Raw genomic sequence first — 20,405 nt, 5'->3', positions numbered from 1 at the left:
GTCACCTGGATAGCCCCAGCACCAAAAAGGTGTTGTGTAAACACTGCGATAACAAAAACCAGCAAAAAAAAATATTCCCCCGAGCGTTACGTGAGCAGCGCTGTCCACCGCAAACAAAGTGAATAAATGTTTGCAGTACCGAATGTTGCCACGGATTGTTCCAAGGACAGCCGACTTTCATAGTTGTGAACACTGCAGTGCTCGACTTTTCGTTAGTATGCTCGCCTCCCCCCCACACACATACAGAGTGAGACAGTGGAGTACACCGAGCTTGTGCATGAGTTTAGGCCCGAAATTAACTCACTGAGAAATGGCTTTGAAGCCTCTTGCAACGGCTTAGGACCAGCTCCGCAGCAGCACATTTGGTTCTAAGCCAACGTAACCAGAAACCAATCTTGTCTCGGTCATTCCTACTCGGTTGCAAGTGTGTGCATGGGTTTAAGGCCTTTTTTCTAGTTATTCCAGAGGGTGCTGAAATCAGTCTTCTTCCACCACTAGTTTGCATGGCTCATGCAAAAACGTTACTTGGGTCGTATGACAGTGCAGACGTTTAGAAAAGGTGCAAAAGAACCGGTCAATTTTTTTTTCAATAAAGTATATACATGTGGCAACATACAGTAGTTGTTAAGGCAGTCTCACATTTAAACAAACAAAACTCGTTACTTCCCATGTTCACCCACCATTTACTAGAAAAACCAAGGACTACAGGTCATTATGTTTATTGATTGGCATCTGAATTCAATCAGAATGGCCATCATCCTTCAGAAAAGCTGAACAATATTAATCAACAGTCTGATGAGAAGCCAAGCTTCAAAAATATATTGCCCTCATGAACAAGAGTTCATTTCTAAACTTCTTTTAACAAATAGAAGAACTTGTTTGCAACATTTACAAATTTATGCATATACAGGGTGTTTGATCTTAAAGGAATACTTCAACGAAATTTGAAAAACACCCGTCGTGTTCAAAAATAGTTTGAATATGATCCACAATATCCGTAGATGACAATGGCACGTTGGTATTTTGAGCCTGGTGGCTCTATTTTTTGTTATAAACAGCCCTTTCTGGCAAGAGCTCGGAGAACAACCAGCGGAGACCACGTGACATCCAACGCAATCATGACGTCATTCATCTCGGGACGAGCAAAGCTACGGTGAGGCAGACGTCGAGAGGATGGCCTAGTCGTTTCAGCCACCGAAGCGGTTGCTTTTGTACGAATTTTGAGCGACGGGTTAATCTATAAGTTTGTAGAGGGATAACAGCGACTTCTGGGACACACAAAAGGGATTCTCGGAAAGAGGAGAGTTCCTCCTTCCCCTCTTCTCTCGTCATGGCCGGAGGCGAGACAGTTACCGTCACTACCTCTCAAGGTTCCTAGATGGGCATTAGAAACGAGGCGTTAGCGACGTCCACCAGGTGCTCTTTACTAATCGTTAATTTGTTTTAAAATTCCTTTTTGGGTCTTTTTCAACATGAGATTGGTGTGTCTGATGTGATACTGCTCTTTTGAACACATATGAAACAAAAAATATGCACCGAAATTTCGTTAAAGTATGCCTTTAATTCAAACAGAAATTTTTTTTTTCTTTCGAAAAGGGGGGTGAAAGACAAAATACATGGTGAAGATGGCATGGCACGCGTGTCTTCATTATGTATTTATCAGGCTCGGCAGACATTAGACACGGGGAATCGTCACTGTAAGGCGACTAATTAACTAAAATCGGTTCATTAACATTTTAAGTATTGGCTTAAAGGGGTCATGTTGCAATGGCAGTACTGATGGTAATTACAATTAGAGGCCAAACCAACTGAAAGAATTTGCAAAAATATACTGGTTTTTGAAATATTCATTAATTTTCCCACGTTTTAGCCAGATTTAAAAATTGCGCGCAGAAAACCCAGCTTACAATGACGGTTAGAAGAGCAATGTCGTTGTTTCAGTCACGTCGTCACTTGTGTCATCTGCGTACCCATCAGACACGCTGCTGAGATAAAGACTATGTCGCTCTTCTAAGCGTCATTGTGGGCAGGGCTTGTAGCACGCCTTTTGCACGCAATTTTTAAATCGGGTTAAAAAACATAAAAATGTATCTGGGTATCTAAAAAACGATTATATTTTTGCAAATTCTTTTAATTGGCCTGGCTGCTAATAGAAATTTCCGTCAATATTACAATTGCAAACATGACCCCTAAAACCAATACTTAAAAAGTTAATTCACGGATTTGAGATAATTAGCCTACTTACCAAGACGATTGTCCCCTCATCTAATGTCTGCCGAGCCTAATAAATACATGGTGAAAACAACACTGGTCTAACGCTTAGTCCCCCTTTTTTTTTTAAATCTGCTCAAATTAAAATGAAACACCCTGTATAATCCCCTTTAGAAAGAACTCTATGAATGCAGAATAATAAAACTGAAATGGCATTTACATGAAAAATATTTAGATTATTTGGTGTTCACGAAAAAGACAAAGGTTAGCAAATGTTTGTCCTAGCCAGGCAATACATAGTACCCGGCTAGGACGAACATCTAGGCTAACCGCTCTGCCCTCAACACCAATCAATCTACCTACATTTCAGCAAATGCAATAATTTGGGAAGGCAAAAGACGGTGAAATTTAACTCTGTCGTCATTAAGTTGATTTTGAAAAAGAATTCGGGTACCTGCGATCGACTATGACGGGCATTACGTAGCCACTGATTTGGCCCATCGTGACATAATACGCTTCTTGGTTGGCGCATGTGTGTGTGACTATTTTTAATGATTAAGATGCTGCTTGTTTTCTTCCTTACCCGTTTTGTGTACTAAACAAAAGTGGTTAGTTCAGCGGCGTCCTGTCGTGTTTGTTCCTTTACTCTTGTCTAAGTTTCTGTGCCGCTGTTTCTTCCCAAGATGTTCACCTCAAACCAACTAGCCCAACACGTCACATTGTTTTTCCTTGAACTTGTCCGAGATTAGTTTTAGACGGACCTTTTTATGAACAAATGCCGAGCATATACTCTCCTGCAAAACCAATACAAAGTAATCATTACAATTTACGAAACAACCCTCACACATGACAAAATAACCAATATGTTGTTCGTTATAAAAAGTATGTTTTACAAGCATTTTTATTTAAACTTTCCGCGAGTTCGATATCGACAATAATTCGCTGTACATGGATTTGTTCTAAACGCGTTTCACTGTAGTGATATTTTGATCAATATCTTGATTACTTGGAGTTATTAGTCACACGACTGACATGCTGATTACTATCTTTTTGGCAACCTCGAGTTATTAATGGCCCATTCAACTTTATTTTAGCTGAATTGACGTTTCGTTTACTCTTTCTTATTACTTTCGCTTATTATTGATACAATTAAGATTATATGAGTGCAATTAGAATTTGTGATAACTCTTTTTAGTACCTCTCGCTATTAGTGACACCACTGACTTAAAATGACTTCTTATTTCTATTACATAGACCTATTAATAACACAATTTACATAAGTTTAACAAACATTTTTATTACTCTCTCGACTACTCCTAGGAATTATTGACAAAAATATAGGGAGTATTCACTGGCGGTCATAGTTGTGTGTGCGACTGCAGAGCGCATGCTGATGGCGTGCTTTTGCAACGTGCATTCCGCACCATCAAGATTAAACAAAGGTCTAAGCAGCCTATTAATGTGAGTTAGTTCTGAGCAAGTGCTCTAAGCATCACCCTCAAATATGGCATCCAGTGAATATAACTCCATAGAAGCACATTTGCCATTCTGGTTTCTTTTTAATTATACAGCTATTATTGGGACACAAACAACTTTATAAAAGCAACATTTTCATTACTCAGTCAATTACTTTAAAATATAATTGACAAAGGCAACTTCATATAAGTTCAGATAAGATTGGGATTACTTTTTTTATTAATCCATTTTACTATTCACCCAATTGGCTTTAAACTCAATAACTTAGTAGCTACTTGTTATCTTTCCTCAATATATCAGTAACACAACTGAGTTTATATCAGCATTATTGACTTATCTTGATTACTTCGAGTAACTAGTGACCCATATAACTTTATATTGGTCTAATTGGCATAATCCTTACTCTCATTGTTACTTTGAGCTTTTATACTAACGAGTGATTTATTCTCAGCTCAGTTACCATTATGATCACACTTTTATGTCACCTTACTATTGAAACAATGGAGTTTGACTCAGCCTAATTGACAGCATGATTATGCTTGGCATTACATTGTGCAAATAATCAACCGATTTATTATGAGCACGAGTCACATTATGATTACTCATGATTATTTCGAGTCACTATGGACCCAATGGACTTTAATTTGCCCTAACTAACATCATGATGACTTGATTACTTTGAGCTAACATTCAACCAATTCATTTGTTATGTGCTTAATTGATATTATGATTAATAGTTTGATTACTTCCAGTCACTATTTACTCAATGAACTTTGTCAGTGTAATTGACATTGTGGTGTCTCTCTTGATTACTGCAGGTTATTATACAACCAGATGATACATTATGAGCTCAATTCACGTTATCATTGACCTAATAGACTTTAATTTGGCCTAATTGGCATTACAATGACTCGATTACATTGAGCTAATATTCAACCAATTGATTTATTATAGACCTAGTCAACATTATGATTACTCTTGATTATACCTTAGTGACTATTTATACCTTAGTGACCTTAGTGACTATTTTGATTACTTTGTGTTATACCACCAGTTGATCTATTATGAGCAGAATTCACAGTAATATTACTTTTTGATTTCTTCAAGTTACTTTTGACCCGATGGACTTTAATGTAGCCTGCGTGACACTGTGATGACAGTTTTGATTACTTCATTCTGATATTCAACCAATTTATTTATTATGAGGCAAGTTGACATGATTACAATATTTTACAGTGTATAAGTCACATTTGTTTTCAAACATTTGTTTTGGTGCAATTTATACCGTGATGCGACTTATAGTCGCTTTACACACGCGCCAAATTACAGCCGCCATTGCTGACCTTCTCTTGTCTTACTGATATGCCGTGCAACTGAAACGGTAGCTGACGATCCTCTGCAAAGGCCAATGCTTTAGAAAAGGACACAGTTGAATTAATATGGCAATAACCAGGGCTGCTATGGTAATGATGAAGTGAAATAAACGGAATAAGAGGAAACAAATACTGAAGGTCAGTTACGGCGGCGTCTATGCACAGCTGCTGCAAAGCGTCTATACACATTTTTTTTTTTTTCTAATTCATGGTACGATGCAATTTTTTTTTATGCGGCATGCGCCATCTTTTGTTCAGCACCAGAAGTATGACGCGATAGGTAGTGGTGCCCCTTCCAGGAGGCACTGTTGTCGTCGCACTCTTCTACACTTTTCATAACTGACTCGGAAAGCGAGAAATTTTAGTTTCCCCGAAGCGGCTCAATATGGATAGGCAAGACAGTGAGAATAAAATTTTTACAGCATGTGATCGACATAATTCAGACATGGTTCCATATTCTTTTGCTTCAGTCCAGTAACACTGAAAGGTAAATGGGCTGGTATACACGCATTGCAGAAAAGTTTATTGAGTCTTAGTTTCCGTTTGATCAGAAGTTTTTATCTGCCATGCTCCAGCCGTGTTGCTACACGTAAAAGGAAGATTTGCGGCTAGCCAAACTCTTAGTGGTACCCAAAGGTCAAGATTGATCTATCTGCCTGCGCATCAATGCTCATGTCATCTCCGTGACCTGGTCAAGGATAGGCCTAGTGGTTAAAAGCTTGGTTGACTGGCACGTTCAACTTTTGTTCGCTCCAATAAAGCCAACTACCTTCTCATTTCGCACGCTTTACGTCCTTTTGCTGCAAAACACTCGATTGCCCTCGCCAGACAGCGCCGTATTACGGGCATTTCTCGCTAGTCAAAATACCAAAGTTAAGTGCCGAACGGTATGTGCAATCTAGCCATTTGTGAGAAACTCAGATTTTGCTATATCAATGTGCGTAAAACAAAAAAACTCATTGCGTGAATTTTGCAAAGAGGTGAGACTTATGCAAAGGTGCAACTTATATCCAAACTTTTCTGTGAAAATGGTTCAATATACGGATGTGTGACTTATCGTCCGGAAAATATGGTGCTCATTTTATTATTCTGAGTTACTATTGACCCAATAGACTCGCCCTAATCGGCATTTCGGTGAGTCTCTTGCTCACTTCAAGTTATTATACCACCACTGATCTATTACAAGCTCAAATCACATTATTATTGCTCTTGATCACTTTGAGTTACTGTCGACCCAATAGCCTTTAATTTGGCTTAATCGACATTGTGGTGACTCTTTTGATTACTTTAGGCCAATATTCAACAAACTTATTTTTGTAATATGAGTGACCATTACCTCAAAGCAGGGATGGGCAAAATACATGCAAATATGTATCGAAATACAAATACAAAATACTTCGTCAAAAATGTATTTAATTACAAATCTAATAACATTTCCAAAAAAGCATCTAAATACAACCAAATGTATTTGGTCTCCTCCAAATACTTTTCCAATTACATTCCTCAAAATTTGCGTCAGCAACTTCAGGGCACCTGCAACGGGTCTCTGGGTATCTCATTTTAATTTTGCATCGCACACTCGGGAGTTAGAGTGCGAGGCTCTAGTAACGTAACAGAAATATAATCACAAAAAAAATGTAATCAGCTTGGACCTAATAGGTGACAAAAGCACAAAGCTTCAAGCAGCTTTTTTTTTTCGATTACATTTTGGTATAGACTATAGACCAGGGGTGGCCAGGCTGACCCGGCCTAAGAGCCGCAAACAAAGCCACGAAACTTCCAAGAGCCGCGCAAGGGGGGGTGGGGGGGGGGCAAAGTTTTGTAAATAGCAATAAACGCAACTCGAACTGCTTTCAGTCTATCTGAGTCAAGACCAGTCCAAGAGTAGCACAAGATTACCAAACCGCAACCTGCCTTTCGATTTAAACACGTTCCATTTCCTTTTTTGGGGACGTGCTTGTGTGACCGGAGAGGAGGTGGGGGGGGGGGGGGGGGGGAGGGGAGGGGACGTTGGGGAGGGAGCCGCGAGTTGCACTGTAACATGGGAAGAGCCGCATGCGGCTCGCAAGCCGCAACTTGGCCACCCCTGCTATAGACCAACAAAGAACCGAGACGACCAAGACGCGCGGCGCTAGCTAGAGAATTTTTTATTGTTGCAACTCGGATGTGGATGGAAATCAGGCTGGAAAGCATCACAAGTTGTCACAGGCACTTATTTTGCCAGTCTGCCTGCGAACATCGATTTCGTCACTATTCTTGCCCTCGACTAGCACCGTAATCACAAAGTCACTAAACGCTTGTGCTTGATTGAGAGACACTGCATTCGGTGCAGAACGTAGTTTTCTTCCTGCTCTGGACAGTGACTATAAATTTGAGGGATGTAATTTCGCTCACAAAATTGTATTTAATTACAATTGTACTTGAAATATCCACATTTTAGTATTTAAATACACACGTCAAATACATTACCCAATTTGTAATTAAATACAAATGCAAAATACACAAAGTATTTAAAATACTGCCCATCCCTGCCTCAAAGTAATCAAAGGAGTCAATGCAATGCAAATTAGGCTGAATTTAAACCCAAAGGGAAAAAAAAAACTCAATGTAATCAAAATAGTAATAATAATGTTAACTGATCTCATAGTCGATCAATTGGTTATATAATAACTCAAACCAATCAAGAGTCACAAAAATGTCAATTAGGCCGAATCAAAGCTTATCGAGTAAATAGCAACTAAAAGTAATCAGAGTAGAATCTCAGCGACAGAACTGATGTATGGTTTCTTTTTACACTTCCAACTTAGAACCTAGTCCTCCAGTGACTTGGATGCAGACCATGTATGACAAGTGTTTCCACCCCGACGTGGACCTTTCCACTCCCCTTGCATGTTCTCAAAAAAGTGTAATATTCTTGCAGTGGGAAAATATCTTAGTTCAATTGTCCTTCACTTCATGCAAGTGTAACCCTCCAAGGACCTTAGCAGCTCTTGGAGGCAGAATAAAACATGGATTGATTGATAATGTCAAATGAATTCATCATAAACATTTTGGTTGAATATTAGCTTAAACAAATCAAGAGTCATCAAAGTGCCAAAAAGTTTGTTGTATCAAAAGTGACTCAAAGTAATCAAGAGTAATGATAATGTGAATTGAGCTCATAATAGATCAATTGGTGGTATAATAAGACAAAATAATCAAGATACCAAAGTGTCAATTAGGCCTAATTAAGCCTACTGGGTCAAAGTAACCGAAAGTAATCAAAAGAGTAATCATAATGTCAAATAGGCTCATAATAATTCAACTGGTTGAATATTAGCTCAAAAAAATTAAGTCATCCCAATGTCAATTAGGCCAAATTACGGTGCATTGGGTAAAAAGTAACTTGAAGTAATAAAAGATGCAATATTAATGTCAATTGACCTCATAATACATTGTTTGGTATAGTAACTTGAAGTAATCAAGAGTCACCAAAATGTCAATTAGGCCAAATTAAAGTCTATTAGATCATAGTAACTCAAAGTAATTAAAAATAAACAATATCAACTACGTTCATAATACATCCTTTCGTTGAATATTAGCTTAAAGCAACAAGTAATCACGTCAATTAGGCTGCATTATAGCTAGGGTTCCGCATTTTCGGTTTCTATTTTTTCAAAATTCGGCGTACTTTTTTCGGCGTTTATTTTAAAATTCAATTTTCGGTTTTTTTCAGCGTATATTTATGCCCACAAAAGTTTAGCGGCTTTTTTCGGTGAATATAAAAGAAACACCAACAGACACCGGATCAGATGATCCTTGTAGGCTACATAGCTCTGATATTTGTAATCACTCAAAGAATAATGGCACAGATACATTGAAAAAGAAATGGACACTTAATTTGGCAAATCTGTACAACTGTAAAAGAAAGAAGAAAAAAACAAGTACAAACAAGTCAGATATGAAGCCTACGCCCAATAAACGTGGAACTTCACCTTCTGTACCTCAGGATTACGTGATCTCATTATAGTACACACACATGTAATTTCCCAAGTTTTCCTCGTTGATTCACACTCTTTCTTTCCTGTTAATGTGACCCTGAGCTTCGAGAATGCCCTCTCAACGCTAACTCTGGACACTGACAGGCAGAGGAGATGAAGCGCTGCGTGAGGCAAAATCGGCCAATCAACCAATTGTGACCGCCGAAAGAGACACGGTACGACGTTTTAAAGTAAAACACACCATGCAAATCTTGCATCAAGTCAGTCTTCCTTACAAGGAGATTGGAAACACGCTCGTACGTGGCGAAGTCATGGGGCATTTCGGACTTCAAGTTCCGATAAATGATGCGCACATTAAACCAAAACGTCGTGATGCCATCCGTGTATCTCATACATTCGGACACTTTTCGATACATACTGTCGTTCCACTTTTTCGCCACGGCTCTGCTGTACGACTGGAAGGTCGAAGTGCCCTTTTCCGGTTAAAACTGAATTTTAGAAAATGGACTTGACGAACTTTTATTGGTTTTATTTGAAAATGTCGAACCTACAAACTGACCTTTTTCGGTTAAAACCGAATTTCCGCAAATGTGAACTGAGCTCGTAATAAATCAACTTTTGGTATAGTAACTCGAAGTAATCAAGAGTCACCAAAATGTCATTTAGGCCGAATTAAAAATCTCTTAGGTAAATAATAACTCAAAGTAATCATAAGAGTAAAATTGTGAGGGTATTCCTGTTAGGCTTCAGGAATGACAAACATTGCCGTTTGTTGAAAACTATAATTGAAAGCCCACGGAGCCAGGCCTTGCGCCCCGAGCTCATGAGCGCAAAGGACGCGCCATGCCCTATGATGTGCATACGCATTATGCTGTGCATACGCAATATTCAAGCCCAATAGAAAATGGGCTTGAATATAAGCACAAAGTAATAAAAAAAATAGTGTCGATTAGGCTTAATTATATTCCATGGTAGCGAAAGTAAGTCGAAGGAATAAAAGGAAGTAATATTAATGTGAACTCAGCTCATAATAGGTGATATAATAACAAGTCACCACATCGTAAAATAGACCAAATTAAAGTCAACTGGGCTAATGTAACCCACAGTAATCAAGAGTAATTATAATGTCAATTAAACTAATAATAAATCAATTCGTTGAACATTACCTCAAAGGAACGAAAAGAGATAAAAATGTAAATAAGGCCAAATCAAAGTCCAATGGGTCAAGAGCATACCTGCCAACCTAGCAACATAAAAATTCCGGATACCGCCTTCTGGTGGAAAGAGGGGGGGGGGGACGCTTTTTTTTTTTTTTTTTTTTTGTTCGACAAGAAATTTTGTGAGGAGGTTCTGCGCGGATTGCAGTGTCTTTGCAGTTGTTTTGGAGGAAATTACTGCCAATGGTGCCCTGCCCTTCTGCGGCAGGAACATAGTTATGCTTTTGCGAAGTGATGTGTACCTTGGTGTCGGCCTTGCCGCTGTGCGAAACGCTCACATCACAGGCACACGGGGTACAGAATCCATACTTGTAACCTTTCCATGAAGTGACGAAGCATGGAAACTCAGTCGTGTATGATCTCAGAAATACTTGCAAGTACTACTTGGCTTTTGAAAGCGCCAGTGATCGTTCCAACTAAACTCAGGAAAACACAAAGAGTAGTTTGGCATTCCGCACTCCACTCGACGACCTGAGAAGCCAACTGAAGCCTAGCGCACCGACGATCATATAAGCCGTGTTCCAAAATGCACTTCAACTTATTCCAGAGTAGGTTTCGTACCTTGGAGTTTTAAAATCTTCCCTCGTTTTAGGCTGCTGCTCTAACTGAGTTCTCATGTTTTAATCCGCCGCAGTAACCTAAACCTACTCTCGAGTAACTCGCACTGATACCCTCGTGATGATTATAGTAATAGGGTGTCAAAAAAAGAAAAAAAAACCTGCGGCAGCAGCCATTTTTGGGGAAATTTGAGGTCCCTTCCGTACAATCGGCAGATGTGATAGAAATTCGGAAGGCTCCTGGACAATTTGGGAGAGTTGGCAGGTATGCAAGAGTAAATAGAATTTTGTCAAACGAGTAATTTTAATGTGGATTGAGCTCATAATAGATCAATTGTTGGTACAATAACTCAAAGCAATCAAGAGAGTCGGCAATGTGTCAATTAGGCTGATATAAAGTTTATTAGGTTAATAGTAACTCTACGTAATTTAACTACCAATCATAACATTCAATGAAGTTCATAACAATTCAACTGGTTGAATATTAGTTCAAAGTGATCAAGTCATCAAGATGCCAATTAAGCAAATTAAAGTCCTTTGGGTCCATAGTGACTCGGTCATCAAAATAGCAATCATAGTTTAACATGACTCGTGCTCATAATAAATCAGACTCTATTGTGCTCATAATAAATCAGACTCTAACTTGATCAAAGTAATGTCAAGAGTAATCATGATACCTATTAGGCCGAATCAAACTCCATTGGGTCAATTGTAGGTCGAACTAATCAAAAGAATGATCATAATGGTAACTGAGTTGAGAATAAATCACTTGGTAAGTATAAAAGCTCAAAATAATAATGAGAGTAAGGATTATGTCAATTAGACCAATATTAAGCCCAATAGGTCACTAGTCACTCAAAGTAATCAAGATGTCAATATGCTCATCTAAACTCAGTTGTGAGACTAATATATAGGGGAAAGATTTCAAAGTAACCACTAAGTTAATTGAGTTCATTTAAAGTCAATTGGGTGAATAGTAACACAGATTAATCAAAGGAGTAATCCAAATCTTAACTGAACTTTTATGTAGTCGCGTTTGTCAATCATATTTCAGAGTAACTCACCAAGTAATTAAAATTTTGCTTCTATAAAGGTATTTCTGTCAATAATACCTATACCGTAAAATATCGAGCAAGCACCCACTCAAAACTTGAAGATAATCGCAAAAAAAAGGGGATGGGCGCATGTGAGGTCATCACGTTTACATACCTACATATGTACTGCTTTTCAGATGCTTCAAATTTTGGGGGTGGACGCTTAGTGCGGAATGGGCGGATGCAGGGTATGGTATAACCAAAAAGTAATCAGATAGTCAAATGAGCTTCTACCAAGTTATTTTTGGACAATTATTTCTAGAAGTAATCAAGAGTAGTCAAAAAATTTTGTTGAACTTCTATCATTTAAATTGTGTTCTCAATTAGAAGTGCGAGCCATACATCCACTAATCTTGAAATAAAGTCAGAGGTGTCAATATAGCGCAGAGTAATCACAAACTGCAATTGCACTTATATCATCTGAATTCTATCAATAACAAGTCGAAGTAATAGAAAGGAGTAAGCAAAACATCAATTCAGATAAATTCAAGTAGAGTGCACCACCAATAACTCGAGGTTACAACAAGAGTAATCAACATGTCACTTTCGCTTCGTCAATCATGTAACTAGTAACTCAAAGTAATCAAAATAGTGATGAAAATACCAGTTGTCCCAAACAAAATCTAATTGTATAAACAATTACTCTAAGCTATCAAAAGTAGTGATGGACCGAATCTGCCGAACTTCAGATTCAGCAAAGTTCGGCAAATGCCGAACTTTTGAAGGAAAGTTCAGCAACGATTCGGCAAAAATTCGGCAAATGTCTGCGCACTTGCGAGAACGTGACAGAGCCGTGGATTGCAAATGGACGCCGTGCAGTTGTGCGGTTACCATAATGCAGTGTAGTACAACCAGCGGTTACGGCGAGGTGTGGAATACGCAACGCGGTAACTGTGCGTTTGTGAGCGAGCGTGGTTCTCTCTAATATTTTCTGCCTCAAGAACAGAAGATCGACCAGTAATTCACACAGTCCACTGCACAAGTGACTAATGATGCGGTGCATTCTGAAACATTGGCCGACAATTATTCTAAAGCACTCCTTGCAGTTATAACAATTCTGTTTTTGGCTCAGGAGTAGTCAATTCCAAAACAAAATAATAATGCTTTTTCAATTAGTGTTATTTCGCGATTTTCATGTATCTGCATAACACTAAACACAGAATTATAATGGTCGACGTTGCACATCCGACCCATTCCTAACCCTCCCTATCTTCCGAAACGTCCGTGTGTGTCCTAACACCAGAAACTGGCATTTTAAAGGTTAAAAACAAGACGTTGCGAATATGAGACGCACACTTTCATGCAAAGCTGATGTCGAGTGACTCAAATCGAAAAACATGCATTTTTACAATATTATTTGTATCTCTTCTTGTGAAGCAGCAACCGTTGCCTTCGTTTTCGCGCACAAAACAGTGACTCCCAGGGACAGCAAGAATGCAGCGTTATTGCCTTCATTTGAACAATGTACTACACCAAGGAGGTTGATGTTACACACACATGCAGGCGCGCACTGATGATGCCTCAAAACCGAAACTCTCGTAGCGTGATTCGTGACTGCGCCACGCTCGCTTCTACCCAACCTCGTTGTCACGCCACTTCTGCAAGGAGTCACTCAAATTGCTAGTAAACACACAAAAACGACACCAATACAACTATCTTGTAGAATATCACCTTATTTAGTAATAACTAAGTGAATATGCATTACATGTTGCATTTAAGTTAAGAAAAAAGAAACAAAACCTTTTTTCGCCACAAAAAACGAAATATCAACGTTAAATGTGGTAACAATGTATTTTTGCCGAATCTTTGCCGAATCTTTAGAAAAGTTTGGCAAAAGTTCGGCTTTGCCGAATCCCAAGATTCAACGCCGAACTTTCGATTTGGCAAAAGTTTGGCCCATCACTAATCAAAAGTGTAAGCAAAACACGACCACTGAAGAAAAATATGTTTGTGTATACTGTAATTGACCTCATTTTTGCAAGGACCTAATTTTCGAGAATTTCGCGAATCGTCTACAATTTGCGAAAAATAGGTCCCGCGAACAATTCTGGTAAAATGTAAACACACTGGAATCAAGGTTGAGATCCCACTGCATTGCGAAAATTAAAACCCGCAAATTATTCCAAAATTTCAGGTTTGACCTAAATCACGATATAATGAGTCCGCAAAAAATAGGTCATTTACAGTATGTTGTGGGTTAAACTGACCGATGCCGGGAGTAAACTGGGTAGCACTTGATTAAATTGGATGGTGCATGAATTAAATTGGAAGGCACTTGGATTAAACTGACCGTCGTTGGGTTTAAAATGAGCGAGAAAGCCTGTAGAAACAAGCTGTTAATGGCCCTCACAACAGGCTCAAATCAGTTATTGCATCAACCAAGTGGAAACTTCAGGAGGAAATATGGCCTTCAGAACAAACTGAAGCAAGAACTGCTGGAATTGGTGATGGAAGTGGCATTTGTCCTTTTCTAGCAGGTCTTGTAGCAGGCAAAATAATGGTTTGGAACCACTGATACTTTTGTTGCAGGCACCAATGTATGTGTTCGCAAGCTACTTAAAATTACTTAATAAAGCTCATAGAATAAAGCCCATCTTTGATGATGATTTATTGTTCATTTCGTACATACAAACTTTTTTTTTTAATATGAATGCTTAAAAGTAGCAAAAAAACAGCTTTTATGAGGGAAGGCTTAGGTCAAAATTGGTTCTGTTTACATTAGGTATCAAAAAAAAAAATGTTGAAATGTCCACTCCTCAGACATAAAGATCTCTTTCATGTGGACCAATGAAACAGTTGGTTCAGATGAAGCATCTGCTTCCTCCCTCCAATACCCTTCTTGTAATATTACAGCAAAAACCAGCATATTCCCTAAAATGTGGATAGGCGAAAATACATTTGCCTAGTTTATATGATGTAAACTGCAAGAACAACCATAACAATAAGTGTGAAAACTTATATACATTCTTTTGAACCAAGATTGCACATTACTCAGCAGCATTAGCAGTGTTGGAGCCCAGATGAGCCAGACTTCAGTGACCTGTTGAACTAAGTTGACTACCTCGTTTATTAAAATATAGATCTACATTTTTTTCTCGGCTTTTGTAAAAACGTTTTAACTGTCAGCCTACCTATATTACTATTAGGCATAATTTTCTAGTCCATCGAGATAATGCAAATGCTTTCCCACATCAGCCACTGCTCCTAGCACGCCAGTATAAAGCAGTTTACCCTTGATGAAAGCAGTGTGGCGCAAGTCTTTCCGTCCTCAACACCTGCACATACCACTAGCTTGATTTGACCGGTCTGCTTACTTTCAGACTAAACTGACGGGAAATATTCAAATTTTAGGTTACAATTGCAGCAAGTGCGGTACCGCGCACACTCCCATATAAGGACCTTTTTTTCCTGTTTTTGCTTCACTCAAGCTCATCTTAATGCAACAGTGGCACTTCACAAAAATGCTATTTTAGCACGACATGTAGCAGTTCATGGTTCAGTCAGGCGCAAATGGAGCATTCATCACTGTGGAATAGAGACCATGCAATGGAGATCACCCAGATACACCGCACAACCTGATGCGTAACTTCCGCAATGATGGGTGTTTCGTCATCTGCGCCGTTAAAGATGCCTTTCACAGTCTGCAACAACACGAACAAGCAAACACCTTTTTTCTTTATTTTACAATCTGCGATTAAAACTATATTGCCAAGCGCGTCCCTGAGCGAGCGCGTACGTGGCCGCATGGTTACCGTGCTTGGCTGTCGCACGGAAGGTCTGGGTTCGGTTCCAGGCAGTGGAATGTTCTTTTATTTATTCTTTCTACTTAGCGTTCTCGCAAATTCGAGAACTTTCTTGTCTGATCGAGTTACGAATGTTCTATGCGCCGAACCTTCTAGGCCGATTGTTCCAGAAGCCAACGCGTGTACATAAAAGGCTCCGCATGGCGATCCGCAGACAGTCTCGCACCAGCGTTCGATCCTGTTGTTATCTTCCGTTCTCTTTTTATTTTAGGCACAAGTTCGCCCCATTAAACTTTTAGTTTGTTTAAGTTTTTGTCGCCTCATCAATTGTCATTCGTGACAATATTGTGCCTCATCCTAGCGTGTAAAACAGCTAATGCAACAAGCGCGACGTCCTTGCTTTCCCTACATAATTGGGGTATGTGGTAACCATGATGTTTGGAGGTAAAATGCTGCAATTTGCACCCATTTATTTCCCGAGCGCTGGCAATCACTGAAATGATCCTGCGTTTAGGTGATTGATTTGTTTTGTTGTAGCGCTCAGTCAAAACCACCTTTGTGGCTGTGTTTGAAGGAGAGAACACCAGCCACTCGCTAGAATGTTTGGGCATGCAGAAGTAGTGAGTAAAGTGATTACATTTTTGGCCTTTCATTTATTTGGGATACCAAGAGAGCATTCTGGCTCCCTTTGTGGCACTTGACATTGTTATTTGGTGAAGAGCTCCAGAGCGTTATTCCCAGATTTGCCGAGTTGCTATTTATTGTTTGACCGATGCTGACTGCCAATTCGTTAAACAATGTGAAGGGCTTTGCTTAGTCTAATTTGAAGCCGAAACATTGTGACACAATAGTATGCATATTTATCAAAGTGGTGCAAAAAATACCTATAGTCCGTTGCAACCTGAGAACGAAGGGCGAGGGAAAGACGGGCCGGGGAGGAGGAAGCAGACGGAACGCTAAAGAGAGGAGGTTTCCCCCTCTCTTCTCCAGCGTTCCGTCTGCTTCCTCCTCCTTTGGCCCGTCTTACCCTCGCACTTCGTTCTTGAGTTGCAACAGACTATAGTTCAAGTACTGCCAAACATCTAAATAACACTTGTTAAAAAAATATGTATACTTTGAATCATTAACAATGCACTTTTTAAACACGTGGCAACCTCCTGGTCTGCAATCTTATGTTTCATTAAGGCAAAAGGTTTCGCACAATCTTAATTTTCTCGTAACACTGCCTTTAATTTTTTGGTCACGTTGCGATGCACCAACTTGGCAGTCAATAAATTTTAAGTAGCTTGTACTTCTGTTGAAACATATCAGCTTTTATATATCTTAAACCAGCCATATGTCGCCGTGACTTCAGTACTTCGCATTGAAAACGCCAAAAAGTTTGGTCATGCGAAGACATCAATCACAGGTAGAAAATATTAACCAGTTTCTTTTAGATGGCAAAATTTATTTCCACAAGATATTAAGAAAAGCGACATACTGACAAATTCGCGAAATACGAAACCATTGAATTGTGCTTGACTACTGTTTCAACAGTGTTAATGTGATCAACAATCAAACAATAATGCAAATAAAATTAATCTTGCATCAAACACATTTCCCGAGTTGCCGCCAAATAAAACATTCTGTATACATATAGATGTAAAAATTAGTAACGGCAGACAGGATCTAGTCAATGTTAATTACAGTGATCAGCACCCAGAGACAGAAGTTAACATGGGATTATGTTGCGCAAGTGCCTGCTGCATCAGAGTGCATTTGATTGATTATCGAGGATATGCCCAGAACATTGTGTCCACAATACCAAAGGAACAGCTCGGTTCTACCTCAGACAAACCACAGTCGCTAAGTTTTTAATACATGTAAGGATATAAGCAGTCAAACAAGCCAGCGCCGTGTTTAGAAGTTAGCAACGAGAAAGGGAGCAGAGGCAGACGACGCACCGGCGCTGACTATCGTTCGACTATGGCACCTCCTACACATGTGCTCACGGCCAATATTTAAAACTGTATGTACGCCACTGGCACCACTGGACGACATAAGAGAGCTGAGAGGGCCGTTCCACCTTCCCCGAGGTCTGGAGGATGTGCAACAGACTTTCAACTCTTTTAGTCCCAGGATGATTCTTTAGGACAACTGAGTGGTAACATTTTCAACTGCTTACAAAGCGTAAACAATAGTGACATTTTTGCAACGTGCACATTGTGCTCTTCACACACGTCAAAGTTCCAGCACATTTCTAGCTCAAAAATGATAACAGTTCTGGATCTAGCTGCTACGGAAAAGCTAAAAAGAAAGCAAGAGAGGTATGTCGTACGAAGCGTCGATCAAACCCTCCCCAATCATCCCAACTGCAATAATCTACAGGTGGTCTAGCAGAACACCGACAACGGTTGGCCCAAGGGAAATAAAGACCCAAAGTGTGCGCTCCAAACCCTTCCAACAGCGTTGACTCGACTGCTTACCTTGGGGGAATATTGCCCATTTTCTTCGGTGATCACCGGGTTGCTAGCACCTTGGTTGTTGCTACCGAAGCAGCACAGGAGGGTGTTCAGGAAGCCTCTTTGCCTGGGCTTTTTGCTGGCCGGGACAGGGGCTGGAACACACAAGGTCACAACTGTGGCGACGCAACCAGACAAGTCCTTGCAACTCTGGCATGGTAACAACAAAGTGCAGCAGTTTCCAGGCTGCATACCTCCGGTAGGTACCTCTGCCAACTCCGAGGACAGCTTTATTCCTCATCCTTCGATTCCTTCCCTTGCTCACGTGGCTTCCTAGACCTAAACTACTTATGAGCTTTCTTTTACGAGCAAGCCCTTACACAGGCACCCCTTTTTGGGTGTGTCTGACCACACTCGCTTCAACCACCTTCCCAGCATGCAGCCTGATGGGCACAAGTCCATCTGTAAGAGGTGGCAGTATGCTGCAAGTGGCACAACCCTTCAATGCAGCATAGTCCTATCTGGCTATAGAACTCATTCCGGGACTAAATGTCAATTAACTCTAACTGCAGACCAAGTGCAGCCAAAAATTATGCTTTATAACTTTCATAGTTCCCCCAACCCTATGTAAACCATTTGAAATGTCAAGATAAACTATATCCATTTTCATTTCAAGAAAAAAGCAAGTTTCGCGCATTGTTCATACGCACTGTGAAGTAGTTCTTACGAAATATGGTTGTCGGAGGAAAAAGCGATGCTTTTTGCGCTTGGAACGGTACGTCTTGATAAGGTAACATATATCTAAACTAAAATTCCTTTACACAAATTTTAATTCTCCACATAACGCGGGAAATTAGTAACATTCCGCGAGGAGTCAGACTTTTTTTACTACGGTTCTTTAGGTGAAAAGGGGTATTAGCCCCGAGAAGTTGGCGTGGCGCCCCCTTACGACGAACCGGGGTGACGTCACGGCGAGGAGAGAATTTTTCCCCGACTCGCCCCGCTCGGCCTGTGGAGGCTGTGACGACGCTAGCTGTCGGCGCGCTCGTTTCCATTTCATTTTTTTTTGGCGTGTCTTTTGTAGGAAGTGTAAATTTTTATATGTGCCTTTATTGAGGTGTGGCCTGTAGCTACATGTGAAACTTCAACCAACATTTTGAGCATGCTTGACATGGCAGGCAACGCATGAATCGTAGCTGGTACATGAAAATAAAGAAATATGGCCACAATTGCAGGAGCATCATTATAGATTTACATCTCGCACAATAAATGCTGTTGATGGTCTGAATGAGTTGGCAGGTTATGTATACTACTTTTTTTTTGTATCTCTGCTTTTAAACAAGATCGCCGAAGCAGAAAAGCTGCATGCTGCTCGAGCGATACGCTAAATATACAGTCTAGGCCATGGGGAGAGAATCACAAGTAAGACAGCCCAAGTTTAGGGGCAAAGTAAAAAAAACAAGGAACATTTATTATATACATTGCTCGCATTTAAGCTTTGCTGGATTCGGATAGTATTTCAAAGGACTACACGGGTGGTATTTGTGAACTTGTTTATATCAACCCTCAAGAAATGTATAACAAACGTAAGCGAAGATGTCTAGCTCGTTATTAGTCTCTTAAGCCCTAAATATGAGACTTTACTTAAATAGAACTGCCCTGAAGCTAAAGTACCAGAAGCTTTTCTCACGCAGACTGTCGGCCTTCACAGGTGCCACATTTTCTGCTACTAGTGCTGCATCTACTATACTGGAGAGACGTTCGAGTGCTTGCTTTTACTCCTGTTTTCCTCTGTTGTCAGAGACTCCAGCTGTAGGGAGTTTGGAGGCTGAGGAAGCTTTTGGCCACCTGCAGCAGTCTCTTTTAATTGGAAATGACAATTCAGACTAAACGGTGTATTTTTTTTTTAATACCCAAGGCTGGAATAAAAATGTCCGGAAAAAGTATAACCATTCCAAATTACGGCACTATCGCTGTGCCTATTTTGGGCAGTTCAATACATCTCACACAGGCAACTGGGGGCAATTCGGCCGTTTTTGCTGCTACCATACAAACTAACTTCCAGTAATTGTGCATCTTCTAAGAAATAAGCCTGAATACGTGTATAAACCATATAATTAATTCACGAAGAAGCTACATTTATGTAAAACAACCCCGTTCCACGTGCGCTTCAAAGATCATCAGACGCAGGGCCTTTAAAGCACCTGCGAATCAGCGCATGCAGAGTGGCAGCGCAAAGCCGGGGTCGCGAGCGAATTTGCCGACCACCCAAAGGCCCTTGATATAAATGCCACTTCAAATGCCTTGAAAGCG

General features: G+C 40.0%; 1 protein-coding gene across 3 annotated transcripts in view; it reads right to left on the bottom strand.

The window, feature by feature from the left end:
* The window catches only part of LOC8035684 (carboxy-terminal domain RNA polymerase II polypeptide A small phosphatase 1), an 81,626-nt gene that overhangs the window by 35,888 nt on the left and 25,333 nt on the right, over positions 1–20,405 (bottom strand). For all 3 annotated transcript variants that reach the window (XM_040503782.2, XM_029974303.4, XM_040503780.2), the window contains exon 2: positions 18,117–18,247. In XM_040503782.2, coding sequence (XP_040359716.1) covers positions 18,117–18,247 — 131 coding nt within the window. The remainder of the gene's footprint in view (positions 1–18,116; positions 18,248–20,405) is intronic.

Source organism: Ixodes scapularis, unplaced genomic scaffold (genome assembly GCF_016920785.2).
Source record: "Ixodes scapularis isolate PalLabHiFi unplaced genomic scaffold, ASM1692078v2 PGA_scaffold9__187_contigs__length_104089568, whole genome shotgun sequence".
Classification (NCBI taxonomy): Eukaryota; Metazoa; Arthropoda; class Arachnida; order Ixodida; family Ixodidae; genus Ixodes; species Ixodes scapularis.
Note: the sequence above shows the minus strand (reverse complement) of the source record. Positions and strands in the feature narration are given on the sequence as shown.